This window comes from Fimicolochytrium jonesii (assembly GCF_025526975.1).
Source record: "Fimicolochytrium jonesii strain JEL569 chromosome Unknown EV422scaffold_26, whole genome shotgun sequence".
Classification (NCBI taxonomy): domain Eukaryota; kingdom Fungi; phylum Chytridiomycota; class Chytridiomycetes; order Spizellomycetales; family Powellomycetaceae; genus Fimicolochytrium; species Fimicolochytrium jonesii.
Genome location: NW_026515693.1, coordinates 139576 through 162117, shown reverse-complemented (window position 1 = coordinate 162117; position 22542 = coordinate 139576). Strand labels below are relative to the sequence as shown.

The window sequence follows — 22542 nt, the reverse complement described above, 5'->3', positions numbered from 1 at the left end:
GGCACCGAACTGAGTGGGGGAGGGCCACGACATTCCAGGACTCGGCCGATAGGTACTCTGCCCGATAGGTACCCTGCCGCTCTGTTCTGTTCTCCAATAGGGTGAAACGGCAACATAGTGCCGCTATGCGAGTCTACCAGGCGGAGTCGGGTGTATTGCTATCAACTAGGACCTTCACTCCTGACGACAGGTACATACAAAGATGGAATCCCTTCTTAGGCTGTAGATAGGAGAAGTTTGCCGGGACAGCTTGTGGTGCCAGTGCCATCGATGAACCTGCCCAAATGGACGTCTCCCAGACATATACGCCCGTTCCTCTCAATCCAGTGCTGTCCTGCTCGATAATCGAAATCGCATAAGGCTCACCCCAGCAAGGATCTCTAATCGACGTGCTTGCATTCATAATAGCATCGACACCGTGAGGGAAGAGATTCAATCGGTGGCAAATATTCCGTCTCAAGCTCAGATCTTATTGCTCGGCGGAGCAGCACCTGGAGTGCAATTACGAAGCGAAAACTTCAGCGAGATTGTGAAGGTGGGCTTGCCGATGGGAATGATAGAGATTGCCGCAAATGTCAGTGCCTTAAAGCCTCTTCCTGGCATTTAGGAAAATGCCGTTCTCTTCGTATACAACCGATTGCTTCTGGATCGGGAAACTGCCTCGGCAGCTATGCTTCCAGTCATCCCGGACATCGAGCCTCCTGTTCCAGTGAAAGGCAAGTACAACATATTTTTCGCTGCTTGAATATCTGAACCGCATGAGCCAATGCATTTGAACTTCCAGCGCTCATAGACATCGAACGACGGCAGTCGGTTGAGGAACAATGCACAGCGTACTTCATCGCTTTCAGATCTCATGTGGCATATAGCCAGGTAATTCAATATGAGTAGTTGACGAATGCAGTGCAGAACTCAGGGCAAACTTGTAGGCAACCTTGAGGAGCGCTATGTATCACGAAGCCATATGCGAGAGATCTTTGCAAGGTATGCCTATGGCCATACCTCCGAGGCTCATCGTAATCTAATCACCTCTCTAGAACAAAGGGTCCAAATTGACGGATTCAACATCGCTCTGATGAATCTCAAGGGTTACAGTCGTTCTGTCTGTGATGCCTTCGACAACTTTTATTCGCATGCTCAGAAAGAAATGAGCAAACACGCCACCCTGTTGCAAAGGTATGTCCGACATGCCCAATCCAAATATGAACCGGACCACCGGAGTAACACGCAAAAGCTTCCCAACAGATATGCAGGCTCTGCATCGGATACCAATCCATGAGTCTATAGCACCCGAAGATCAGCATCTCTCGGATTACGTTCCGGAAGATAAGCTCATCACCTGGGCCGAGAACTGCCGGGTCGCACATGGTATGTCCAGTATGAACATGTCCCTTGATGTCCCAGCTAATTGATGCATCAACAGATCTGCTCGTCAAGAAGTTGTCGTCGGCTACTGAAATCATCAAGACCGTACGCTCTGGGACAGAGGCAGAAATTAACGCTGCTTTGAGCATTGAGTACGTGGCTAAATGTCGGTTAGCTGGAAAACATCATTCTCATGCCTATCATAGCTTGAACCGCCTCGAAAACGATATGACAGAAGTCCAGAACGCACGAAGGCGATTGGAAACGAAGCATCAACGACTGGAACGAGGTTTGCTTGCTGTGCCGGCTCTGGCCTCAAATCCACACGATCGTTAACTGGTCAATCAATATAGACATCTCTAAAGTGGAGGAAGCGATCGAAGAGATTCGGTTGTCTTCTTCCATGGCCCGCGATAGGATGACGTCGCTTGAGCATTTGCATCAAATACATCGCGATGAATACCTGCCGAGTACGTCAGACAGTCTGTGTTCTTTCCCATGCTGCTTTGCCCGATGTCTAATATTAGTCCGCTCCAGACGTATCCGAATCCGATATACTGATACGAAACAAAACATCGAACATGCTGGATTCCAAGGTGTGCAGAGTGACCTCTTCTTCTCTTCTGTTCATGTGTACATGACTTACTCGCGTCGCCCAGCGTCACCTTTCAGAGACGGTGCTCATGCGCCTCCAAACCATATCGAGCATCCAGTCGAAAATCGCCACTGTGTCACCAACCATAAGTGACTTAAGCAACACCCTGAACTCCCACACACAGGCGTTTGCTCAGTTGCTACATGTACATAGGATGCCGGCAGCATGGGGAGCAACTCTCGCTGAAATCGTCCGGCGCCGAGAATTTGTCAGGGTCTTCATCAGCAAGGCGAGGGAAATGGCAGACTGTCTCGGAAAGTTTCGGATTCAGGAGGAAAAGCGACGGGACACCTTCAGAAACGAAATCGTCAAGTACATCCCAAATGGCCTGATCGAAGGTCTCGACGACAGACCTCCCTACTGCGAGGTTTCCTTGTCAAATACGAAAGACAAGCTACCTTCTGTCTCTCGGGAAGACCTCAATGATTTCGAGAAACTGGTATCAAGCATTCATGCTACCTTGGTCGAAAACGAGCCTGTTGACCCATCCGCAAGTCAAACGCATTCGAACCACAGCATATCGAAACTCATGGCGACCATCGTCAAAATGTCAACTCAGGTTGATGCTACTAGCAGCGACTTCGAGCGGATCCTCGCCAAGACCGGCTTTTCCGACCGCTTGGCACAGCTCGAAGAGGAGAACTCACGTTTACGCACGCATTTGGCACATTCTCAACTGGGCATCCGATCGACATCGCTGAGCCGAAGTCCCTCTTCCGGACCGACAGTTGTCGCCGCATATGAACAAGAGATCACCGCATTACGACATCGTCTCCTTGAAGCTGACGCTAAATGCATCGCGCTCGAGAGGCGAAGCCATGAGCAGGAAGACACAAGGAAACAACTGCTACAACAAAATGTGAAGGCTTCCCAGGCAAATGACGCCGAGTCACAGAATGTGCTGCATACTTTAGAGGCCGAAAGGGATAAGATGAAGGAGCAGCTCGACCGCGCACAAGCGGACGCTGCTGCAGCTCTGGAACGGCAGGCAGCTATGCGACAGGAACTTGACAAGGTATTAAATCGAGCGTATCTGTACACATGTGTGTCGGCGAAACTCTAAAGCCTTGTCTTCTAAGACGTACAATTTCCTCGATGAGGTCCGCGAAGGGCTCAATGATTGCAGCGCAGCCCTTCATCGCCCAGCAGTGGATGCATCTGGTGAAGCTGTATCACTTCCTGTTAGTCCATCAGGAAGAGCAACAGACGACATCCGTAAAGGCCTGCGTGCATTGCAGGACGACATCTTGTGTCAGGCCGCTGAATTGAGCAATATCAGGGAGATGATTCATGAGGATGAAGATCGTGAGAATTCTGAGGTGAGCCGCAACCGCAACGGGACAAAGTGGGTTAGATCTCACTAACCAGTCACGTGTGCTTGTCTAGTCCCTGGAGGGCGAAATCATCGCTCTGGCAGCTGAAGTTGCAGAGTTACGGACCAACTCTCAAATGGCCAATGCGCAGCTGAGTATGACGCGTGAGCAGCTCACGTCAACGGAAGCGCGCGAAGCCGTTTTGGAGGCCGACGTCCTCTCGCTGCGAGCCATTGTGAAGAGAGCTGAAGAGGATTTTACCACTGCGAAGAACTCTCTAAGAAACATGGAGGTAGCTCTGGAGGCAAAGAGTCGGGAGACGGATGATGTGCAGGCCCAGTTCACCATGGTTAGGAAAGAGTGGTCCCAGGGGGTGCGCATGCTGGTAACGAAGCTGGAGAAAGTCCGCGAGCTTCTGCAGGAGGAAGGGGGCGGTGAAGAAGAGGAGTCGTCCTATGTCATGCCTGACTCGCCTGGAGCTGGTTTGGGCATACATGGCGGCGAAGAGGAACCGTCCATCTTGTCGTCGCCAAACTCGGCCGTGGAAGAACTGCAATCATGTGTCGCAAGCGTCGAGGAATTGTATATCGAGCTCCGGGAATGGATGACAGCCCGCGCGCCGCCAGCCACGGAAACAACCGGCACAGAAACTACAGAGGTGCTTACGATCAGCACTGGTCTCCAAACGGTCGATATTGAGACTACAGATGAGGAATCGCAAAGCCCCGAGGATGGTTCGCGGCCATCATCCCCAACAGCCGGCCGCGTAGAGTTGGCGAAACTTTTTCAAGTCCACAGCAGGCGAGATAGCGGTGTCATCGTTGAGCTGTCAAACCGTCTTTCCGATCTCTGCAGATATTATGATGAGCTCGTCTCATCGATATCTGGCGAGAGTCTTCAGCACCAAGTTGTTGTGCAATGCGAAGCGCTGTCGAAATCTTATCAAGGTCTATCCTTGCTATTGGAGAAGATGGACCCTTCTGGGATGACCGCGCAGGAGGTTCAACAGGCATTTGACGATGCAGTAGGGAACGTCCCATCGGCGATTCATCTCATTCTGGATGCTGAGAGCGCCAAAGAAAAGGCCCTGGAGAGATGGAAAGGCGTTATCGGGGACGAGTTGCCGGCTTTGAAAGGTAACTCCCTATCCCGAAACTTACAACTCTGGAGTACACTTTCCATTGCATCACTGACTGAACGAAACACCAGCGTCATATCAAAAGTCAATAGCAGCATTGGCAGACAGGATCTCCTTTCGCAAGTAAGTACTTTCCTATAATGACGAAACCTCCGGTCGTTTTGTGGACTAATAGAGGGGTCTAGTTTCGAAATCAATGATCTGGCATTATTCCTACCCACCAAGCATCCAAAAGGTATCGCATAAATGCTACTCGCAATCATGATGTCGAACATTGCTGATGACTCTTTACAGCTTGGGCAGCGTTCAACGTCAACGCCCCACACTATTTCCTGGCTCCCGAGGCCAGCGGGCTGTTCGAAGACCGAATCAAGTGAGCTAAAATGGTCGTTTATCAGCGTATGCTAGTCACTCAAGCGGATTTCTGTTTTCAGGAGCCGAGATTACATATTAGCCTACATAACAGGCATCCAAGAGTGCATGGTGAATCACCGTGATCCAGGCAGCAATCCCTTCGGACTGGCGTCCAATTCCAAGTTCAGATTTTGCCTAGTTAGACCTTACCAGAAGATAGAGAAAAGGCGGTGAATGGTGTATCCATAAACGCAGGCCGTTTGAGACATCACGGCGCTCAGCAATAACATATGCTACCATACACTGCTGCCATTTATGACTGATTGCATCACGCGGGAACGTCCATGGATTGTAGCTCATAGTATTTACATGTAGGATGCAAGCTTGCAAGTTTGGATCCTGCCATATGCTTTAAATAAGAATAAATGATCGAATAGGGATGATAAGCTAAAGGTGAGGGGCAAGCTAGCATTTTCATGCAGACGCTACCCTAATGATGCCCTCAATAGAAGGGGCTCCTCTACATGAAGGAGTTCTACATTGTACGCCTCAGTGTGGTTTCACTTGGCTGGAGACTTTCCCTTCTTCGGGGTAGCCTTCGTCTTCGCAGCAGACTTTGGGGTCTTCCCAGCAGCCAGCAGCGCCTTTGCCTTTGATGGGGTGGCGGCCGGTGGGGTGGCCACAACGCGCTCCTTTCTCACACTTAATGTCTTCCTCTCGACCGAAACCGCAACGGCCGTACCCTCCTTCCCCTTCGCACCCTTCGTGGGCGTTTTTGTCACAACTTTAGAGGTCTCGATCGTCTCGGTCACCTCCATCGCATCCTCCTCCGATGCTCCCGTCTCCACTGCCTCCACGTATCCTTCCGGTGCATCCGGCAATGTTTGATATAATGGCAAAGCCATCGAGTTCGACGTTTTGATGTGTATCGAGTGAATGTTGGCCCACTTCTTAGGGAGCTTCTCGATAGCGGAAGGAATGGCGGCCATAATGTTTTGGATGACTTGTTCTGGCGTGAAATCCGTAGTTGCGACGCGAATGGTGCTATGGGAAACATGTCAGATTGGAGATTCCGTGTCGAACATTGCACAATGAACTTTGAAGCTCACTTTGTAACGCCGTTGTTTCTCCTCAAGTATGTGCTTTGCAAGGCCTTTTGAATCTCCCGTGCGAGGTCAACTTTGGTCATGTTCACTGGGGCAGGAATCCTATAGGCAGAGGTTTAGAGAATTTACAAAACAGGGGATCTCTATTCTCAGATGCTTACTGTTTCTTTGCGAAGAAAGTCTTGCCAAGTGCTTGTGGCAGCAACGGCAAAATCCGCTCGTCCGCCAAGAACAAAGAGTACGAGGACGCGAGTTGTCGTTTTGCTTCGTAGGGCTTGAACTTTGACCGCAGCTTGCTAAAGCCCAGTACCTGTTCGCCCCCGCATTTGCCAGTTCAGTATGCAGCCACGTTGCACGCAGTCCAGGAAAGTACGGTAATGACCTTCGAAATTCCCTGGACGTTCTTTTCCAAGAGCAACTTTTTGAAATCCCCCTGAGGATCCTTTGTGATCAAGCACACCTCGGCATCCTTGTAGAGGCCATTTGGCAGTAGACTATATGTGTTATGCCCGTTAGCGAAACTGACATTCTGCGTTCCCTTTCCCAGTCCTCGCAAAATCACGTTTTCTGCCTACATTCTTAGTGGGACATCGCGACGTTTGCTAGGCATTGCTTTCGTGGTCACAATGAGGTCGAAGCGAGAAACATTTTCGTCGTCTAGAAGAGCCGACTCGGCCTTCTCTGTAAGCCTCTTTGCATGGTAGGCAAAAAGGGCCTTAACCGCACTCGTGACCTAAAATGTGCGTAAGAGGTGAGGAACCCAGAAGTGGTAGGCACAAACAGCTGGTCCGCCGCCTGTCTCACATACCTGAGCTTCGTCGATGTTGACTGCCATAGTTCCGTGTGAAGCTTGCGTGGTTCCGTTGAGCGAGAGTACAGTAAATTCCATGCAATTGAGAAGGAAAACGAGGTCGTCCGAGTGCGGGGTGACACAACGCGCAGGCAGAACTAACACGCGCCCCAGCCTCCTCGCGCCACGTCTGCGCCACTACCCAACCTCAGAATATTTACGTACAAGGATATCTGCGGCTGCGTTGGGCCCAACTTAATCTCACGTTCATCCATTCTATGCCAGCCGCAGGATGTGGTTGAAGATGGTCTGCATGGCGGTCAATTGAACTGGCCAGCCGGACGATCGAGACGACATCCAGACGACCGCCTTCCCATCGCGACCGCCTTCTGGGACTTCCTACTCTCTCACCTGGTTTAAGCCTCGCTGGTATACATATATCGCTGCTCTTTGTAGGCCGCCATCAGTGTGTCGGATTGAATGCTATCAAGTCGTCGGATGTGTGATGGATACCACGCCTCTTTTGATTTGTATTTATGTCTTCCCAAGTGCTGGACTTCGATACGCTTGGATGAGATCTCCAACGGCCCAGGAATCAGTAAAGCGGTATTGGTTGTGACGGCAAGCCGCTTCCCGCTTTATCCTCCTGTCTCTCCGGTGCCCCCTTCTTGGCGACGTCTTTCAAGCAACCCAGGTCCGATTTCAAGGGATGCGGCTTCAAGTTGAAGGTACAGTAAATGTTTCTGAACCCAGTGACAGTGCCTGTCAAAACTTAAACGGATGGGCTAATTGGTTCCACAAGTGCAACACGAACGCGCTGAGCAGCCGAAGAGACACAAAGCATTTGCCAGCCTCCTCGCATCGGAGCACACATCAAGCCGTTATGATTCGTGTGGAACTTGCTTCTGCTTTGACAAGTTACAACCGAACTCGGCGACGGTAGAATGCATGTGAACGGCTCCTTCGGAAGTATTCGTCAGGGACTCAGGGTCCGTCATATTCCCGGGGATTGTGTACGGGGGATGCAGATCATCCCACCCGCACCATGGACAGTGGACCGATGTGTATGCGTACCGAGCTTTGTAACTTCGTATGTGCAAAAGTAGGCGAAATAAGAAATGGAACCAACGGACCCCCCCTTGCCGAGTCCGATGTCCCCGCTGCCAGTGTGCCTGCATATCGTCGCACGCCAGTCCCGCGGCAACCCCAAAGTCCAACAACCTGCCCCAAGCTCAAGTCGTCACAGCGTCACCCGCTGCCGCCTCAAAGCGAAAAGAAAACCGCTGCGCGAACCTCACATAACTTGAGGTCTCTTTCTCTCGTCGTTTGCAAACTCCCCCCATTTTGGAGATTTTCGACGTCCTGACCGAACGACACGAAGACGAAATCAGCAAGATGCACGGCTACCATCACAAAGCGGCCCCGTTGGCGCTGTTCCACCCTCACTTCACCAACACCTCCGTCGACTTGCTCGGCTTACACCCCGACGAATTCAGGTTCGAGAATGCGCCGCTTTCGACTAGGGCTGAGATGGGTACGTTGGGTGCTTCGGAAGATCAGCGGTGGGAAGGGGCGACCTTGAAAACTCGTCGGTACCGCCTGGTGATCTAGTTCAGGCAGGAGTTGAGTTATGGGCGAAAGGCTTTCGCCGTCCGGTCGCATCAAGTGGGCGGAAAGCAGGTGTTCGTGGGAAGGTTATTCGGGTTTGTGAACTCAGCGGTGCTGACCCTCAGATCTTTGAATCAACAGTAAAATGGTTTGCCGTTTACCTCACTGTCGTCCTCGGTGGTCAGTTCTTCATGAAGCGCTTCGTCGCGAAACCCATTTCCATCAAGCCGATTTTTTTCCTCCACAACGCCTTCCTCTCCATCGCTTCCCTCGTTGTCCTCGTCCTTTTCCTGGAGATTCTGATCCCCAACATTTACAACCACGGTCTCCTGTGGGCCATCTGCGACCAAGCGTCTTACAGCCACAGGATTGAGTACCTGTACTACATCAACTACCTGATTAAGTACTACGAATTCATCGACACCATCTTCCTGGTGTTGAAGAAGAAGAAGCTCGGTATGTGGAAACTCAGTTGAATTAGCAAATCTTTCCTTTTTGCATCGTGGTTGTCTCGTTTCTTATGCCATTTTTCTCCGAAATATAGAATTCCTTCACGTTTACCACCACTCCATGACCATGGCACTCTGCTTCTTCGAGCTGGAAGGAAAGACTTCCGTTTCTTGGGTTCCCGTCGTTCTGAACCTTTTCGTCCACGTCATTATGTACTACGTAAGTGCCTCATCGTCATGCATTCTCTATGAGTCGACGGGCAGAACGGTGACCCTTTCGGACTCCAGTACTATGCCCGCACCGCGGTATCGTCCAAGCCCGTTTGGTGGAAGAAGTACCTGACCACGTGAGTTCAATTCGCTATGCAGTGAAAGGTTCGGTTAGGGGCTAATTTATTTCCATCGGATAGTCTTCAGATCGTTCAATTCGTCATTGATCTCGCTGCCATCTACCTCGCCACCTACATCTACCTCTCGTCCACCCACCTCGCCCACATCCTCCCCAACTTCAACCTTGGAACGTGCTCAGGAACTCCATTGGCTGCTGGAATCGGCTGTGCCATCTTGAGCAGCTACCTCCTCCTGTTTGTCCAGTTTTTCATCAAAACTTACAACCGTGTCGGCAAGAAGGGATCTAAGGGCGGCAAGGCTGCCACTGCCGGTGTTTCCGCTGCCAAGCAAGCGCTTTTGGACGCCGCGGAAATCGACGAGCTCGTACCCGCGGTTCAAGGCGAACGGTCGGCGAGGAAGAGGGCCACCCGGAGGGCGGATTAGCGTTCTGTTTCGATGCTTATGAGTGGAAAGGTCGTTTGATAGAGTGTCATGTGCGCTTGAGAATGTACACAATCCATAGAGGCCATACGCGTGCCCCGGCGGCTTATGTCGATAGTTCCACTTAGACTGTCTTTTGTATCTTTAATGACATAGCTATTTAAGGCATTTCACAACATTCGTGTCAACGCAGGGTGAGCTTCAGGAATCTGGCATACTGTATCTGGCAGTAATAAGTTTTGGACAACCCGGTTTCACCCGGTTGACTTCACGCGTTCCTCGACCCCGAACCTGTCAAACTGTGCTCGCTGGAGCCTGCTTTACTGTTTTTGAAACCTCCAACCTCAGACCTCTATTAGCCAGCACCAAAAATATACGAACTTTTCTCGGCTGTGGTCCTCAAACTTTCTATGCTCGCTTCAACCTCAGTCGCAGCTAAGCTCGCGCAGCTCCAGCACGAGATTGAGCAGTTCACTGACAGCTCCACCAGTAACTACGTAGCAAACGAAAGCGAACTGACGTTTAGGAAATGGATCTGTCGAAAAGTAAGTTTTGGGGTGAGCGATTGGTTATTGTGGTCGTGTATTTCAGCATTTGCAGAGACAGATTGACTTTTACGCTTTCCCTATGCATTGTGGTAGATACTCATGCTGGTTCGGGAGAAGTTTGGAGAAGAATGTACCCTGCAGTGTTTTGGATCGTCTCAGACAGGTACGTCGCTGGTATACCAACAGCATAGTGATGTTTGCTCAGCAAAAAGCTACCCTGGTGTTTTCGTCCTCGCTACAAGGTCTACTTCTTGCCAACAGCGATATCGATGTGGTAGTTTTCACTCCCGCACCAGCACCACCAGAAACCACGACGCCAACTAGGACAACCGTCTTCGACGAGACGTTTGGTAGGTGATCCACGTTTAAATGCATCTGTCGATGCAGCTCTCGTGTTGATTTCCATCCCCACTCGTTCGTAGAGGATCCCGAACGGGAGCATAACCTTCGAATTCTCAGAACCCTGCGCGAGACTCTCCACAAATCCGGTCTCCCTCTCCAATCCAGTATCCGGCTTGTAGGCGAAGCCAACGTCCCTGTGCTGAAATTTGTAGAGAAGATTACTAGGATCCCTGTGGACGTCAGCGTCAACAATTCTCACGGCATGATCTCGACGGAAATCATACAGAACTGGATCAGAGAATACCCGCCGTTGAGGCCCGTGACCTTGCTCATAAAGCATTATGTCTGGCGCGCTGGGATGAACGATACGTACACGGGCGGCTTCGGATCGTACGTGATCGTCAACATGGTGGTCTTCATGTTTAAACAATTCCCGACGCTTCTGGAAGGACCTGACATCTACGCGAAGACCTTCATCTGCTTCTTGCGCTATTACGGCACGTTATTCAACTATCGACAATATGGCATCTCAACTATCGACAATGTGGCATTCAAATTGTCGCAAGATCATCGCGTATGGCAGAATCCAGCGAGAGCTGAATCTGTCCCATTCGTCGTGGAGGACCCGACGAATCGTAAACGGAATGTGGGTAAATCAGCTTCCAATGCAGGTACGGCCATACCTTTCTCTTTGTGATGCCACGATTGTCCCGCCCAACCCGGTTATGTTTCTAGAATGCATGTTCCGTATGTTCGCGAAGGACTTCGTCAAGCTTCAGACCGCCTTGGAAAACTGGGAACCGGCAGACTCGAACCTTTCGCCATCCAGTAGCATTCTGAGGTCGTTCTTCGAATCTATGGAGTGTGCCGCGCGACATTCGATGCAGGACATGGATGCCAATTTCCATGGCCGCAGCAGTTTTTTGAGGAGAATGGAGCTCTGTGTGACCGGATGTCAGGATTTCGGCACGGCGTTGGTTCGTTCTGGAGCATGATCAACAAGTCTTTTGGAGCTGGGAAAGTGCATAACGCTCAGGGGAGATCATATTTTCGAGGAATTGATCTTTCAGTTCAGTTTAAGCTTAGTTGCGGCGTATATATATTAGGATTTGTAGTGCTATTCTGTCTACATCTCGTCGCGGCAACATTTCCAATAATCCATTGAGCTACCATGAATGGTGATGTAATTGTTTGGTACCATGCTAAGAGTTCGCTCGGCTATCAACGACAGCGTTCTTGTTTGAAGTCGAAATGTTGGCGCAGGTAAAGTAGGAGACAACGAATGAAGTTTGATAGTGTGTGGACCTGCCGGTATACCACATTTAGCCCTGGTCTTGCCAATGTTCAGTCGAACCGAGGTCGTGTCTCGCGAAGGGGGACTGCTCTTGCCGATCATGCCCCACCCAGACGTCAGATCCCAGTAAGTCGTTCACGGTCGCTGCGGGCCAATATTCCTTTCCGCCTGACTTAATACGATTCCCAGGAGTTTGTTTCCAGGGTTGCGTATCAGTGCTCTGGATACGTACCTCTTCGCCCGCTCTCCATCCCCCACATCCAACAACACCGTCGCCAGCCGCGCAGTGTACGCTACAGACTCCGAGTCAATGTTGAAAGCCTCTAGCGCATCCTTCAGTGCTGCTTTGTGGTCGCCTAAGATCCCATGCATCCTAGATCGCAAGTGCAACAGCTCGCCATGCGACCCGTCTTCCTTATCTTCGCTTCCATTCTCACTTGCGTCCGAAGTGCATCGTCTCCAATCCTTCATCCACCCGTCGTCACCTAGAACCAGCCCGCATAGATCCCTGATGTTCTCTGCAATGATGTTCCTCTCCACCTCATTTGCGCCTTTACTATGCGCCCTCAGCCAATCCTGACAGGATTGCAACAAGAAACACAAAGCTTCTCCGTGACGTGCTCTCCACGTTATCCGTTTCCAATCCCTCAGAGAATCGTCTACGACATCGGCGTCCGCGAAAGCCACAGTTGCGTGCAGGTTCTTTGTTCGTAAATTGAGACGCGCGCGAGAGAATAAGGTTGGAAGGTGGACGACTGGGATGAGGATGACGTCGGGCTGGGTGGGTATCGATGCTAAGCCCAGCAACACAAGCTCTTGCGGTAGTGTGCACGCAGCTGTGTATCTTTCAAAGGCTTCGCAGACCGTCCCAAATGCCGCGGCTGAGTGACCAGCCTTTCCCGCAACCCCAGTTCCTGATAGCAAGTCGTTTCGATGTACGAGGGTTATATGATGGTTCGGCCCGTCCCTCCCTTCTCGCTGCTTCCTATGTGCCTCTGGTATCTTTCCACCGGTAGTTTCGTCCCTTACGCTGCGAATGGCCTTTTCGAGAGAGCCGTCGTGCTTGCCGAAAAATGCCAAGTAGTCATCTTGCAGTCGGGGGCTCTCAGGATATATGACTTGAAGCGTAAAGTTATCGTCCCTGGTGCTCATTGTCGTCCAGGTGTCGTCCAGGTAAAAGACGGGTGGGTGCTTCTCGCTGTTTCTGCCATCGCCTTCCGTAGTGCAGTACGCATCACGTGAGTACGATTTAAATCTTGATTCTTGGAAATCAGGCTCAAAGGCCTCGCAAAGTCGCAGCTTTTTGACTTCGCCCACATTCCCAATTCCAGACGTTTGCGCTCGGAGTGGAAACACAACAAAGGACCGAAATGTGAGTCTCGCAAGGCCCTCAGAACGGAGGACCTGTCAGCGGAGACATTTGTGTTTTTTGATCTCGAAAACTAATATAGTGTCGTGGGTTCCTTAGGGCCAACCTTCGTACCCAAAAGCGCCTCGCGGCTGCCGTCCTCAAGTGCGGTCAGCGCAAGATTTGGCTCGACCCAAACGAAGTCAACGAGATCTCCAACGCCAACTCTCGTGAGTGGATAGGGGCTTTTGCCTTTTGTGGTCTGCAGTTTGGAGCGATCTTGGTTGGGGGAGGAACATAGAGCATTGTGGAGGGAGGAGGATGGCAGTGGAAGGAGGTGGAATTGCACAGGACACTGTCTGACCTATCGACTTTCGAAAAATACAGGCCAGAACATCCGCAAGTTAGCCAAGGATGGTTTGATCATTAGGAAGCCCGTCGCTGCCCACTCTCGCTACCGCGTGCGTGAGCGCGCCGCTGCCAAGCGTCTCGGTCGTCACACCGGTGCGTATAGCCTCTCCGTCCTGCCTCGTACATGAGGAGCGAAGATGGGCTGGTTGCTGAAATTCTAGGCTCGATTCTGTTTAGGTCCCGGAAAGAGGAAGGGTACTGCCGGTATGTATCGTGGACCATCGAGCTTTGATATCTGGGGAAGGAGTTGTTAACGGGGTTCCCTTGTTTATAGAGGCCCGTATGCCCACCACCGTCCTCTGGATGCGACGCATGCGTGTCCTTCGTCGTACGTATTCTCGATTGCATGACATTTCCCGACGTTACAGACCAGTGTCTGATGTGTCGATTTCCCACCGTAGGTCTCCTCCGTAAGTACCGTGAGGCCGGCAAGATCGACAGGCACTTGTACCATGAGCTCTACATGAAGTCCAAGGGTAACGTCTTCAAGAACAAGCGTGTGTTGATGGAGTACATCCACAAGGCTAAGGCCGAGAAGACCCGTGTGAAGTTGCTCGAGTATGTAACCTTGCACAACATGAATCTGGGTAGTGGATTTTTTACTGACGTTGTGAATCAATAGGGATCAAGCGCAGGCCCACAGGGTCAAGGCCAAGGAGGCTCGTCTCCGTCGCCAAACTCGTTTGGATGCCAAGAAGGAGGCCATTCGCACTGGTGCCACTCCTGCGGCCAAATAAAGTTCTTGAATTTGATTTTGTCAAATACATTCGTTCTGCAGTGACTTTCCGTGTGGAGACTTTTCGTGGAGCGCTTGGGTGCTTTCACTAGTTCTTAAATTGCAAGCTGTGCTAAGACGGGAGGTACGACAGGGATGAAGATGAGGAATGTGGTGAGAACCACACGGCGGCAACTGGACGGTTCAGAGTCTCGGCCTCTACACGCCGGCCACCCACACCCACCTGACAACACGTGCACCAACGGATACTTCCACCAACGTTATTCTTCTACCACGCCGCGCAATGATGTCCATCCAAAACTGCTCCTCTATTGGAGTTCTCATTTTCTTGGGTAGGTGTGCAAAGCGCATTCAAGAGGCAGTCACGTTACGACCACCATGAGTACGCTCTATCTACAATGGCATTATTCCGTCTCGTCTATCTACAGCTTCCGTATTCTACCGTCACGTTCTCTGGTGCCATCCGTTAACTTATACGCGGGATCATACCCGTCAGAGTCGTTTCGTAATGCTGGATTACGTTGTGTGTTGTCTACGCCGCCCAAGGATGTGTATCTGCGAGTGAAGGCGTCAGAGCGCTTCCATGGAATGGAAGATTCCATAAATGGTGCAGTCCAGACGCTACCCACCCTTCATCATATAAGATGCAATATGGCACGTGAAGGAGTTCCATCCCGCGCCATATTGCTGTGTAGTCCCAGTCTAAGATTGGGTGTACCCGCATTATTGGTGGCCACCCCGGATCTGTCATTTGAAAAGGCTCTAGTTTCTCTGAGGAAGTGCAAGTAGGGAGGTGAGCTCATCATCCTTCCAGAGTTGTACAGCTCCACCATTCGCTCTGCGTACCTCCAAATGGATCCGTCCGCCTTGTTCCCACCAACATCGCCTTCGTCTGGGGATGGAACTCCAGGAAGTTGCGAATTCCTTCCTTCATCGGGCCATATATCTTCATCAGGTCCATGGTATATCTGCACATAAATTGAAAATGATGGTCAGCATCCGGTATATTGTCCATCCCTGTGCCGCAGAAAGCAGAAAGGAAAAGTACCTCCGCTCACAGAACTCCACAAACTCGTCTACTTCCGGAAAAGAGTCCGTGTGTGCAACATAGAGGGTGTTTATATGTATTGGCCCTGATTGGTTCTCGGCCTCGTATTGCTGTCGAGCCGCATAGAGAAGGTGCAGAAGGACTGTGCAGTCTTTCCCACCGTTGAATGACAGAGCTAGGCCGTCTGTTCTGAGAATGCAAGAATGACGGGAATTAGTGCCAGTTTGCAGGGCATGAACGCTTCCCCCCACTGACCTGTAGCGCCGTAAAGCCTCTAGTATGACCTCATACGTTTCTTTGATTATGGGTGCTATTGGGTCTTTACTTGCTATTACACGGCGGACGTCCTCCAGAGGAGAAAAGGTCTTTGCGGGCGGTGGTGGTGGAACATAGGCAAATGCGGGCCGTTCTGGGTGCCCTCCGTTAAGCGTCTCTGTCGGAAGAGTATGACTGCACATTGATGGCATGGGACTGAGTAGACGACGACGTTGGAGCGTTGGAAACGGGAAGATGCTGGTGTGCCGCTTTTTCCCAAAGCGCCGAAATGGGCGGTTTTGAGCTTTCCCGACGACGAAAGCGCGTGATGGCCGTTGAGCTGTTTTGAACCAGGTTTTGAACAGCGTTTGACCGCGTCGGTGACTCAGAGTGACTCGAACGCTGAAAGGTCGAAGCCCTCTTTCTGCGAGCCCCGACGAATTCGAAGACCTGCTCCCTATTCGACATTGCGCTCCCCATAGCTCCGCGAGGACGATGATTCGCTCAGCAAGACCCGTCTGGAAGAGGGCGGCCTGCACCTCAACTTTGCCGTCTGCGACTACTCGCTGTAGTCGGCTGCCCCAAGCGTGCGCTTTCAGCAGCGACGTCGTCGGAAGCGCTGATTCCGGCGGCAGATCGTCACCCACACCTCCTCTACCATCCCGAACAACCAGCAATGCAGCAGTACGAACGTCCCCAAGCACGAAAAGCCTCCTTGGAAACTTAATACCGAATGCCCGAGACTCAGCTCTCCGACGATCCGACTTCCCCCAAAACATCCGCACCGCACTCACCATCAAGCAACTCATGGCCGCCAACCTGCACCTGGGCCACGCACGGGCCGTCTGGAACAAAAACATGCTGCCTTACATCTATGGCGAGCGCCAGGGGATACATATCATCAACCTCGAGCATACGCTGGTCATGTTACGCAGGGCCATTAACGTGACCCGCGAGGTGGCCATGAACGGAGGAAATATCCTTTTTGTGGGAACTCGGCCAGCGATCCACGCAATCACCGTGGCCGCGGCACAGCGGGCGGACGCTTACTTTGTGACGGCTTGGGTTGGCGGGACCATCACGAACAAGGAGCGGGTGTTGCGTCGAAGTGTGGGGTACGATCCGGATAAGGTGGCGCAGACGATGATGGTGTCGGACGGCGGCAAGGCGGAAATTGATGCCGAGCTGGAGGAGCGCGCTGCCAAGGCCCGAAGCTCGCAACCTTACGTGCACACACCGGACTTGATAATCATTCTCGATCTCCCGAATAACGGCTTCGCAGTGCGGGAAGCGAACCAGGCCAATATTCCCATCATTGCCCTCTGCGACACAGACTGCAACCCGCGGCGGGTACAATATCCCATTCCCGCCAACGATGATGCATTGACTGGGGTCGAGCTGATTGCGGGAGCTCTAGCTTTGGCCAGCAGGGAAGGCAGAACGATGCGAGACAAGTTGCAGCAGGAGGAATACCAAGGGAGATGAGGTGCTCAAACCTGCTCATCATCACTGTTATTATATACACATGCTCTATCTATTCCGTATATACATACATTTTGAAAATATCCAAAAATTGAATAGCCGGAGCGCTGACGGTTCAACTATCTGTCGTCTGATGTCTTCTAACGCGCTCCTCAAAAAGCCCGCGGTGCTTTCTCGGAATGAAATCACTCAATCCCTATGAAACGGCAATTTTGGCTTCAGCATCGGGGACGTGGAGCTGTTCCAAGAGCTCTTCCCCACAATAATCTCGGTGAACTCACCCAAATCAGGTCTTCATCCCCTTTGAACAAGAGGAGTAAGGAGTCCACCAGCTTGGAAATGTCAATATCTCCACTCTTGAAGCTCTTCAAGCCATGTTGGAAGTCGCTAAAGTGGGCCACAGATAAGGCAGCCTTAACCTGTGAACCGGTGCTTAGCATCCCACTCTGTTCGTCCCTCCGCCTGGAGTAGAGAACATTTTCGACCATACCTTCTGGATGTAAGCTTTCGTGTTGCTCCGTCGTGATGAAGATGGCTGTTGATTTTCAATGCTTATGGAGTCTGTCGCCTGATTGTGGAATGGTTGACCTTCATCGTCTGCGGACAATGGCCGTTTGCGCGCGCTCTGGGCGTCCACGGGCACGGACTTGAGACCATCATCATCCTGCACTTCCTGCACGGATGCCTGTCTAGCTTTCGCACTGAGATGTGGATGCAGGGGTTTGCGTAGGACGGTGCTGCTGCTTCTCATGAGCGATGTTGGAACCGACTTGTACGCTGTTGTTCGCGTGATTTCCATCGTTGTTTTAGACGAGGATGCGGACTCTCCACCCATCCTCTCCACCGTCGTTAGGGAATTGATACCCTAAAGAGCGAGCGAGTCAGAACGTGAATATGGCTTCCAAGGCAAAAAGACAAAAGGATAATACCTTCAACTGCTGCCACATCTCGCTACTTTCTTTTGTTGCACTTCGGGCCCGCTTCGTTTTGATTTCCACCTGTGAGTGTTCCAAGCTTACCACTAAAATATCGCGATAAGCTGACGCAGTCATTAACGACCCGCTGGGCTAGTGACAAGGCACAAGGTTACAAACCTGTCTTCGTCTGCACGATGCTTTGAAAGACCTTATGTTCCATCACAGCAGCATTCCCCCTAGCTGCCACCTTGGCGTCTGCCGACTTCTTTGCAATGACTTTCGTTTGCCCCTAATCAATGGCGCGTCATCAGCATGCGTGAAGAGCGACGACCGCAAAACCACGAAAGCGTACCTGCTTCTCATCCATGTGCCGGAAGAAACGACCGAGCTGTCCTTGAACCTCTCCAAAATTGTTGTGCACGCGAACATGTTGGCGGACCCACACGGGAAGCTGACTGATGTTTTGACGAAATCGGAAGTCGCATAGTAAGATTGCTCCATAGTCATTCTTGTGCCTGATTCTGCAGGTGACGAGGAAAGCCGGTCAGGCTTCCTGCGTTTTGACCCCCAGACGCAAAAATCCTTCTTACACTCTGCCTAGAGCTTGATTTACGGCGCGAGCAGCTTGTTGTTTGTCTGCGGGTGCCAAAGGGTATAGACATGGATGAGATGTGCGAGGCGAAAGATCGGTGAACGGACAGACTACGAGGTCGGGAAGACATGCGCGCAGTCGAGGCGAAACTTACACCAGTCGCTGCCTGACAATGTTTGGATCTGGGATTAAATGTTGAATCGACGGTTAGAAGCTGCTCTGACCAAACTGATCTTGTATCAGTGTACCTGTGGGGTTTTCTTGTCTGCGTGTTGCTCGTCCAGATACTGCCGTTTCAGTTTGACTTTCGGGTCCATGTGAGATGGAAAAGGGATCCCACACACTACGACCGCTCTGCCTTTGGAATCGCTGAAATCCAGACCTAGCAAGATTTATCTCAGTGTAAGTGGCCAAGCTAGACAAGTACTACCATTTGCGCTCACCTTCGGAAGCCTTCCCTCTACAGACGGCAAAAAAGACCGCGCCAGACAAATCTGGATCGTTCAAGTGCCTGTAGAACTCTTCCAGCGTCTGATCTCGGATCAGTCCTCCTCTATAGCATGCCGTTCTGAAGTTAAACCGCAGATCCATACCTGTCCGAACTCTGCTTTCGCCTTTGGCTCAGTCACGGTGTGCTTATACTTTCGTATCCTATCCAAGATGCTCACGGATGCCCCTTGATTCTTCAGAGACGGAGAGAAGATAAGCTTCTTGCCAATGACGATGGGCAATTCATCAGAGGAAGTGGATGATGGTCACTTACGGGCCGTTCCCATGCTTCCATACAGAGTTTGAGTACCGTGTATGACGGGAAAAAGCATAAAAGACCGTCCGGAACGATCCGTACGAAGTTCACAATGGCGTTGCCAAGGTCAGTAATGTACGCCGGTGACTTTCGGTTCTCGTATGATGAGCTGAGCTGAAATTATCAGGTGTAAGCCAAGACTTCAAGACGGAATCGGATGAATTCCTTGTACCCACTTGAACACCAGCAGGTCCACATTGAACAATTCCAACAAAAACTTGATCCGGCTCGATAACGTGTGGATTCTCTAACCGACTTTGAAAAGGTATACCCATCTCGCAAGCAAAAGACTCCAGAGGGCTCTGTGGTGATACCCGTCAAGATGCATAATCGGAATGAGACAAAGGTTTGGAGTCGTAGCGCGAACCAACCAAAGTCCCGGAAGCGAGAATGATAGACCGACATCCGCGTTGCACAAGATCTTTCATGGCAACACCGCTGCTGAAGCACCAAAAGCTCAACTTTCGTCCAGCAGCACCGCGGCCTTGAAACCCATCGTCATCGCCCGCCGACGTATCACCCTGGACAAAGACCTGCCAACGAGGTTATTGACTGAGAACCCGTATCACAGGCGAAAGATTGCCCCTTACCTTATACTCGCGGCAAATGTCCTTCAAATCTCCTTGTCGCGAACCGTAGCCGTCCCTGAATACTACTTTCAAAGCGGTGGCGAACTGGTTAAGCGATGTTTTCATTTGCCGTCGTTTGGTCTCTGCAAAACCACTTTGTCAGAGATTAACTACTTCGAGGGGCGTACGTTTCTGGGATGAGGCAGACCTTGTGCCATCAGGGCCACTGCTGCCTCGATCACTCTGATGACCGATCCCACAGTCTCAAAGGTCACATCCATCGATGCAAAGAGATCATAGATGTATTCTCCAGGCAAGACGAGTTGATTTGATTTCGTCAATGGTAGGTTTGCTATTCTCTCCTTACATTTCACGATGATATCTGCAACCTCCTTGAGTGCCAGACCCACGGAATCAATACAACAAATTTGGGACCTACCCACTAAGATTTGAAAGTCCTCTTCGGAAACGTCCCGTGCTCCAACGGCGGGCAATGACACTAGGTCCTTGCAGTGGCGCCCTTCCAGGATACAAGCGTCGAGGTCACCCTCCGTAAGCTCAAAGCTTGTCGCTTCTCCACAACTGCTTTCCAGATTGTGCCCTGATGGAGTCCAGTCAGGGCGGGTGCAGAAGAGGGGAACCGTTGAGGGACATACCTTCGTCAAAGATGATGATACTGTTCTTCACATCGATGTTTTGACTTTTGCGCGATGTTTGATCAATCAGATAGTTGTAGGGTAAGAAAATGATATCCGCTTGTGACTGGCTCGCCCGGGAGAGGAAGTATGGACAAGCTCTAGGAAAGACCGGGGTTTGAGAACCCACGTCGGGAACTCCATCAGCAATCAAGACATACCTGTGTTCCTGTCCGAACTGTACTATCTCCTCTATGTCCAAGATCTCATGTTCACTCTGGAACTTTGAGGTCTCCACATTCAGATGATATTCGCACGTTTTCTGGTGCAAGTGCAGATCAGCGATGCGCAAGTCGGCGGATGAGAGAGTGCAACGTCAGAATTCTTACCTTCTGGACTTTTTGCTTGCATATCGCGCTTCGCGCGACATTCGGTACGGTGCTCACTTCTGGATGTATGCACATCTGCTCACGGCTGCCCAGCACGCAAACCCTTGGCCTATTCCTCGTTGCGTCAGCAATCAAAGTTGCCAGACGCGAACCTGCAGCCTATTACCTGTATTCCGACTTCCGAAGCTCGGCAACAGCTTGCGACAGCTATATGCTCAGTGTTAGGGAGTGCAGACTAGGATGATGCGCATGCGAAGGGGTTTTTCACCAACCTGACTGTGTGTCCGTGATACATAGTAGATCTTCGGCGGCTCGCCGTCATATCTTTCTTGGAGGGTAGCGTTTGTTGATAAACTTCGCCGACATGCACATGAGAATGAAAATCGAACGAACCTGTTCTCTCGCTGCCGGAAACAGCTGACACATAGTCTTTGTGAGTACATTCGCGCGCGCATCAAATCGGACCTTCTACCCCTCACAACGTACCAGAGCTCAACTGGGATAGCAGGTTGGCCCGAAAGGGATCGTTCGTAGGTTTCCCTCCATCATCAAGTGCGGACGCAAGCTGCCGACTAGCCATGAACGCTTCTCGCCACGCCAGCGTCGACGCCAGTAAGCACATGGTTTTGCCCGTGCCCGTGGGAGACTGTATCAACGCATTCCCAGATGTCTGAAGCGACTCGATGATCTTGGCCATGAGAGTCAGCTGGCAGTCATAGGCCGCGTACGGAAAGCGGACCGTAACTCCTTTGAGATTGTATTCGGGCATGGCTGCTTCGACCTTAAGCAATTTGAGGGGAATTGAAGGAGCCGCCTTCGGAGCCTGTTTCCACCTAGGGTTCGACTGAAGACCTATCCTTCCCGTCGTATCCACACAACCTCCATGAGCCGGCGCCACTGACTCAGACCAGAAGTGCTCTCGACGTTGCTGTAAAGCTCCTGTGTATATGTATACGTATAGCTGTACTCCGACAAATGCAAACTGATTGCGTGGGGAAAAAGGGAAGGCCTGAATGGAAAGGGACAACGCGCTGGTGGCTGTGAACAAGATGTTCGTGTCCGAATAAACCGACAGGATCGCGAAACTGCTGTCATTTTCGAGGGCTTCCCGGAAGTTCGTGTGCACTTCCTCAATCCCATGAGGATTCTTATCGAATTCGAAGCGCCCTTGGTGGTGATGCCTGGTGTGATTCGATGTTCGGACCTCATTAGACCCTCGGTCGCTACTTAAAGGAGTGGTACTTCGTTCGTTGGTCACCCCCAAGAGTATCTTGCGTTACAGCCGGCTACATCTTTGTCCCACATGGGCCCCTTTCAGGTGATGCTCGTTCACGAATGGCGGCGTAGACTTCGACATGCAGCTTCCCCCGCTAGCAATGATAACTGAGCGAAGTGGATCTCTTACATTGTATCCTGGACGATGATATGGGAGGATGTGAACAGCCGTACGATACTGGTTGTCCTGTCGGGAATCGGGATCATATACCCTGATGGGGACTGCACTAAAAACTCGGAACCACGAGAAAACAAACTAGAAATGCCCCGAAAAGTCGGAGTCGGCGGACTTCACCTGGCACCAGCACGCCGACAAGCTCCACAACCACCCCAACGCCCTGCGCAGC

General features: G+C 51.4%; 9 protein-coding genes across 9 annotated transcripts; 5 read left to right on the top strand and 4 right to left on the bottom strand.

Moving 5' to 3' along the window:
- Nucleotides 1–947: 947 nt before the first annotated feature.
- EV422DRAFT_508743 (uncharacterized protein) lies at nucleotides 948–5059 on the top strand (the record flags this gene model as incomplete). Its single annotated transcript, XM_053068781.1, has 14 exons — nucleotides 948–984; nucleotides 1038–1176; nucleotides 1235–1368; nucleotides 1424–1517; nucleotides 1572–1654; nucleotides 1719–1835; nucleotides 1903–1961; nucleotides 2025–3063; nucleotides 3086–3339; nucleotides 3407–4469; nucleotides 4543–4594; nucleotides 4657–4706; nucleotides 4766–4844; nucleotides 4906–5059. The coding sequence occupies 14 exons, from the start codon at nucleotides 948–950 to the stop codon at nucleotides 5057–5059; spliced, it is 3354 nt and encodes a 1117-aa protein (XP_052922626.1).
- Nucleotides 5060–5285: 226 nt separating this feature from the next.
- On the bottom strand, nucleotides 5286–6959 carry EV422DRAFT_210843 (ribosomal protein L1p/L10e family-domain-containing protein). Its single transcript, XM_053065377.1, has 6 exons — nucleotides 6740–6959; nucleotides 6507–6664; nucleotides 6314–6425; nucleotides 6093–6241; nucleotides 5935–6033; nucleotides 5286–5869 (listed from the first exon to the last, which is right to left on the bottom strand). Exons 1-6 carry the CDS (start codon nucleotides 6818–6820, stop codon nucleotides 5386–5388), a joined length of 1083 nt encoding a protein of 360 aa, XP_052922625.1. The 5' UTR covers nucleotides 6821–6959; the 3' UTR covers nucleotides 5286–5385.
- Nucleotides 6960–8520: 1561 nt separating this feature from the next.
- On the top strand, nucleotides 8521–9552 carry EV422DRAFT_551384 (fatty acid elongase; the record flags this gene model as incomplete). The annotated part of the gene is made up of 4 exons (XM_053071834.1): nucleotides 8521–8785; nucleotides 8874–8998; nucleotides 9067–9125; nucleotides 9189–9552. 4 exons carry the CDS (start codon nucleotides 8521–8523, stop codon nucleotides 9550–9552), a joined length of 813 nt encoding a protein of 270 aa, XP_052922624.1.
- Nucleotides 9553–10091: 539 nt separating this feature from the next.
- EV422DRAFT_210657 (uncharacterized protein) lies at nucleotides 10092–11264 on the top strand. The gene is made up of 3 exons (XM_053065374.1): nucleotides 10092–10094; nucleotides 10191–10447; nucleotides 10520–11264. Exons 2-3 carry the CDS (start codon nucleotides 10291–10293, stop codon nucleotides 11134–11136), a joined length of 774 nt encoding a protein of 257 aa, XP_052922623.1. The 5' UTR covers nucleotides 10092–10094; nucleotides 10191–10290; the 3' UTR covers nucleotides 11137–11264.
- Nucleotides 11265–11736: 472 nt separating this feature from the next.
- EV422DRAFT_210659 (uncharacterized protein) lies at nucleotides 11737–12911 on the bottom strand. The gene has a single exon (XM_053065375.1). It carries the CDS (start codon nucleotides 12883–12885, stop codon nucleotides 11869–11871), a length of 1017 nt encoding a protein of 338 aa, XP_052922622.1. The 5' UTR covers nucleotides 12886–12911; the 3' UTR covers nucleotides 11737–11868.
- Nucleotides 12912–13053: 142 nt separating this feature from the next.
- EV422DRAFT_590272 (ribosomal protein L19e) lies at nucleotides 13054–14336 on the top strand. Its single transcript, XM_053073522.1, has 7 exons — nucleotides 13054–13105; nucleotides 13202–13311; nucleotides 13469–13585; nucleotides 13670–13696; nucleotides 13767–13820; nucleotides 13894–14050; nucleotides 14115–14336. Coding segments are annotated over exons 1-7 (582 nt in total). The 5' UTR covers nucleotides 13054–13103; the 3' UTR covers nucleotides 14230–14336.
- Nucleotides 14337–14483: 147 nt separating this feature from the next.
- On the bottom strand, nucleotides 14484–15813 carry EV422DRAFT_540434 (uncharacterized protein). The gene is made up of 5 exons (XM_053071137.1): nucleotides 15532–15813; nucleotides 15277–15465; nucleotides 15075–15196; nucleotides 14858–14999; nucleotides 14484–14783 (listed from the first exon to the last, which is right to left on the bottom strand). Exons 1-5 carry the CDS (start codon nucleotides 15741–15743, stop codon nucleotides 14651–14653), a joined length of 798 nt encoding a protein of 265 aa, XP_052922620.1. The 5' UTR covers nucleotides 15744–15813; the 3' UTR covers nucleotides 14484–14650.
- A 525-nt stretch (nucleotides 15814–16338) lies between these two features.
- EV422DRAFT_551383 (ribosomal protein S2, flavodoxin-like domain-containing protein) lies at nucleotides 16339–17016 on the top strand (the record flags this gene model as incomplete). Its single annotated transcript, XM_053071833.1, has 2 exons — nucleotides 16339–16662; nucleotides 16738–17016. The coding sequence occupies 2 exons, from the start codon at nucleotides 16339–16341 to the stop codon at nucleotides 17014–17016; spliced, it is 603 nt and encodes a 200-aa protein (XP_052922619.1).
- A 56-nt stretch (nucleotides 17017–17072) lies between these two features.
- Nucleotides 17073–21911, bottom strand: EV422DRAFT_210470 (helicase C-terminal domain-containing protein). Its single transcript, XM_053065373.1, has 25 exons — nucleotides 21773–21911; nucleotides 21407–21701; nucleotides 21314–21337; nucleotides 21193–21248; nucleotides 21087–21127; nucleotides 20921–21029; nucleotides 20753–20853; nucleotides 20553–20692; nucleotides 20336–20497; nucleotides 20105–20278; nucleotides 19918–20039; nucleotides 19699–19860; nucleotides 19504–19629; nucleotides 19286–19441; nucleotides 19116–19205; nucleotides 18966–19053; nucleotides 18771–18904; nucleotides 18677–18704; nucleotides 18521–18566; nucleotides 18283–18451; nucleotides 18108–18219; nucleotides 17943–18034; nucleotides 17504–17878; nucleotides 17295–17432; nucleotides 17073–17209 (listed from the first exon to the last, which is right to left on the bottom strand). Exons 2-25 carry the CDS (start codon nucleotides 21687–21689, stop codon nucleotides 17129–17131), a joined length of 3009 nt encoding a protein of 1002 aa, XP_052922618.1. The 5' UTR covers nucleotides 21690–21701; nucleotides 21773–21911; the 3' UTR covers nucleotides 17073–17128.
- Between the last annotated feature and the right edge of the window lie 631 nt (nucleotides 21912–22542).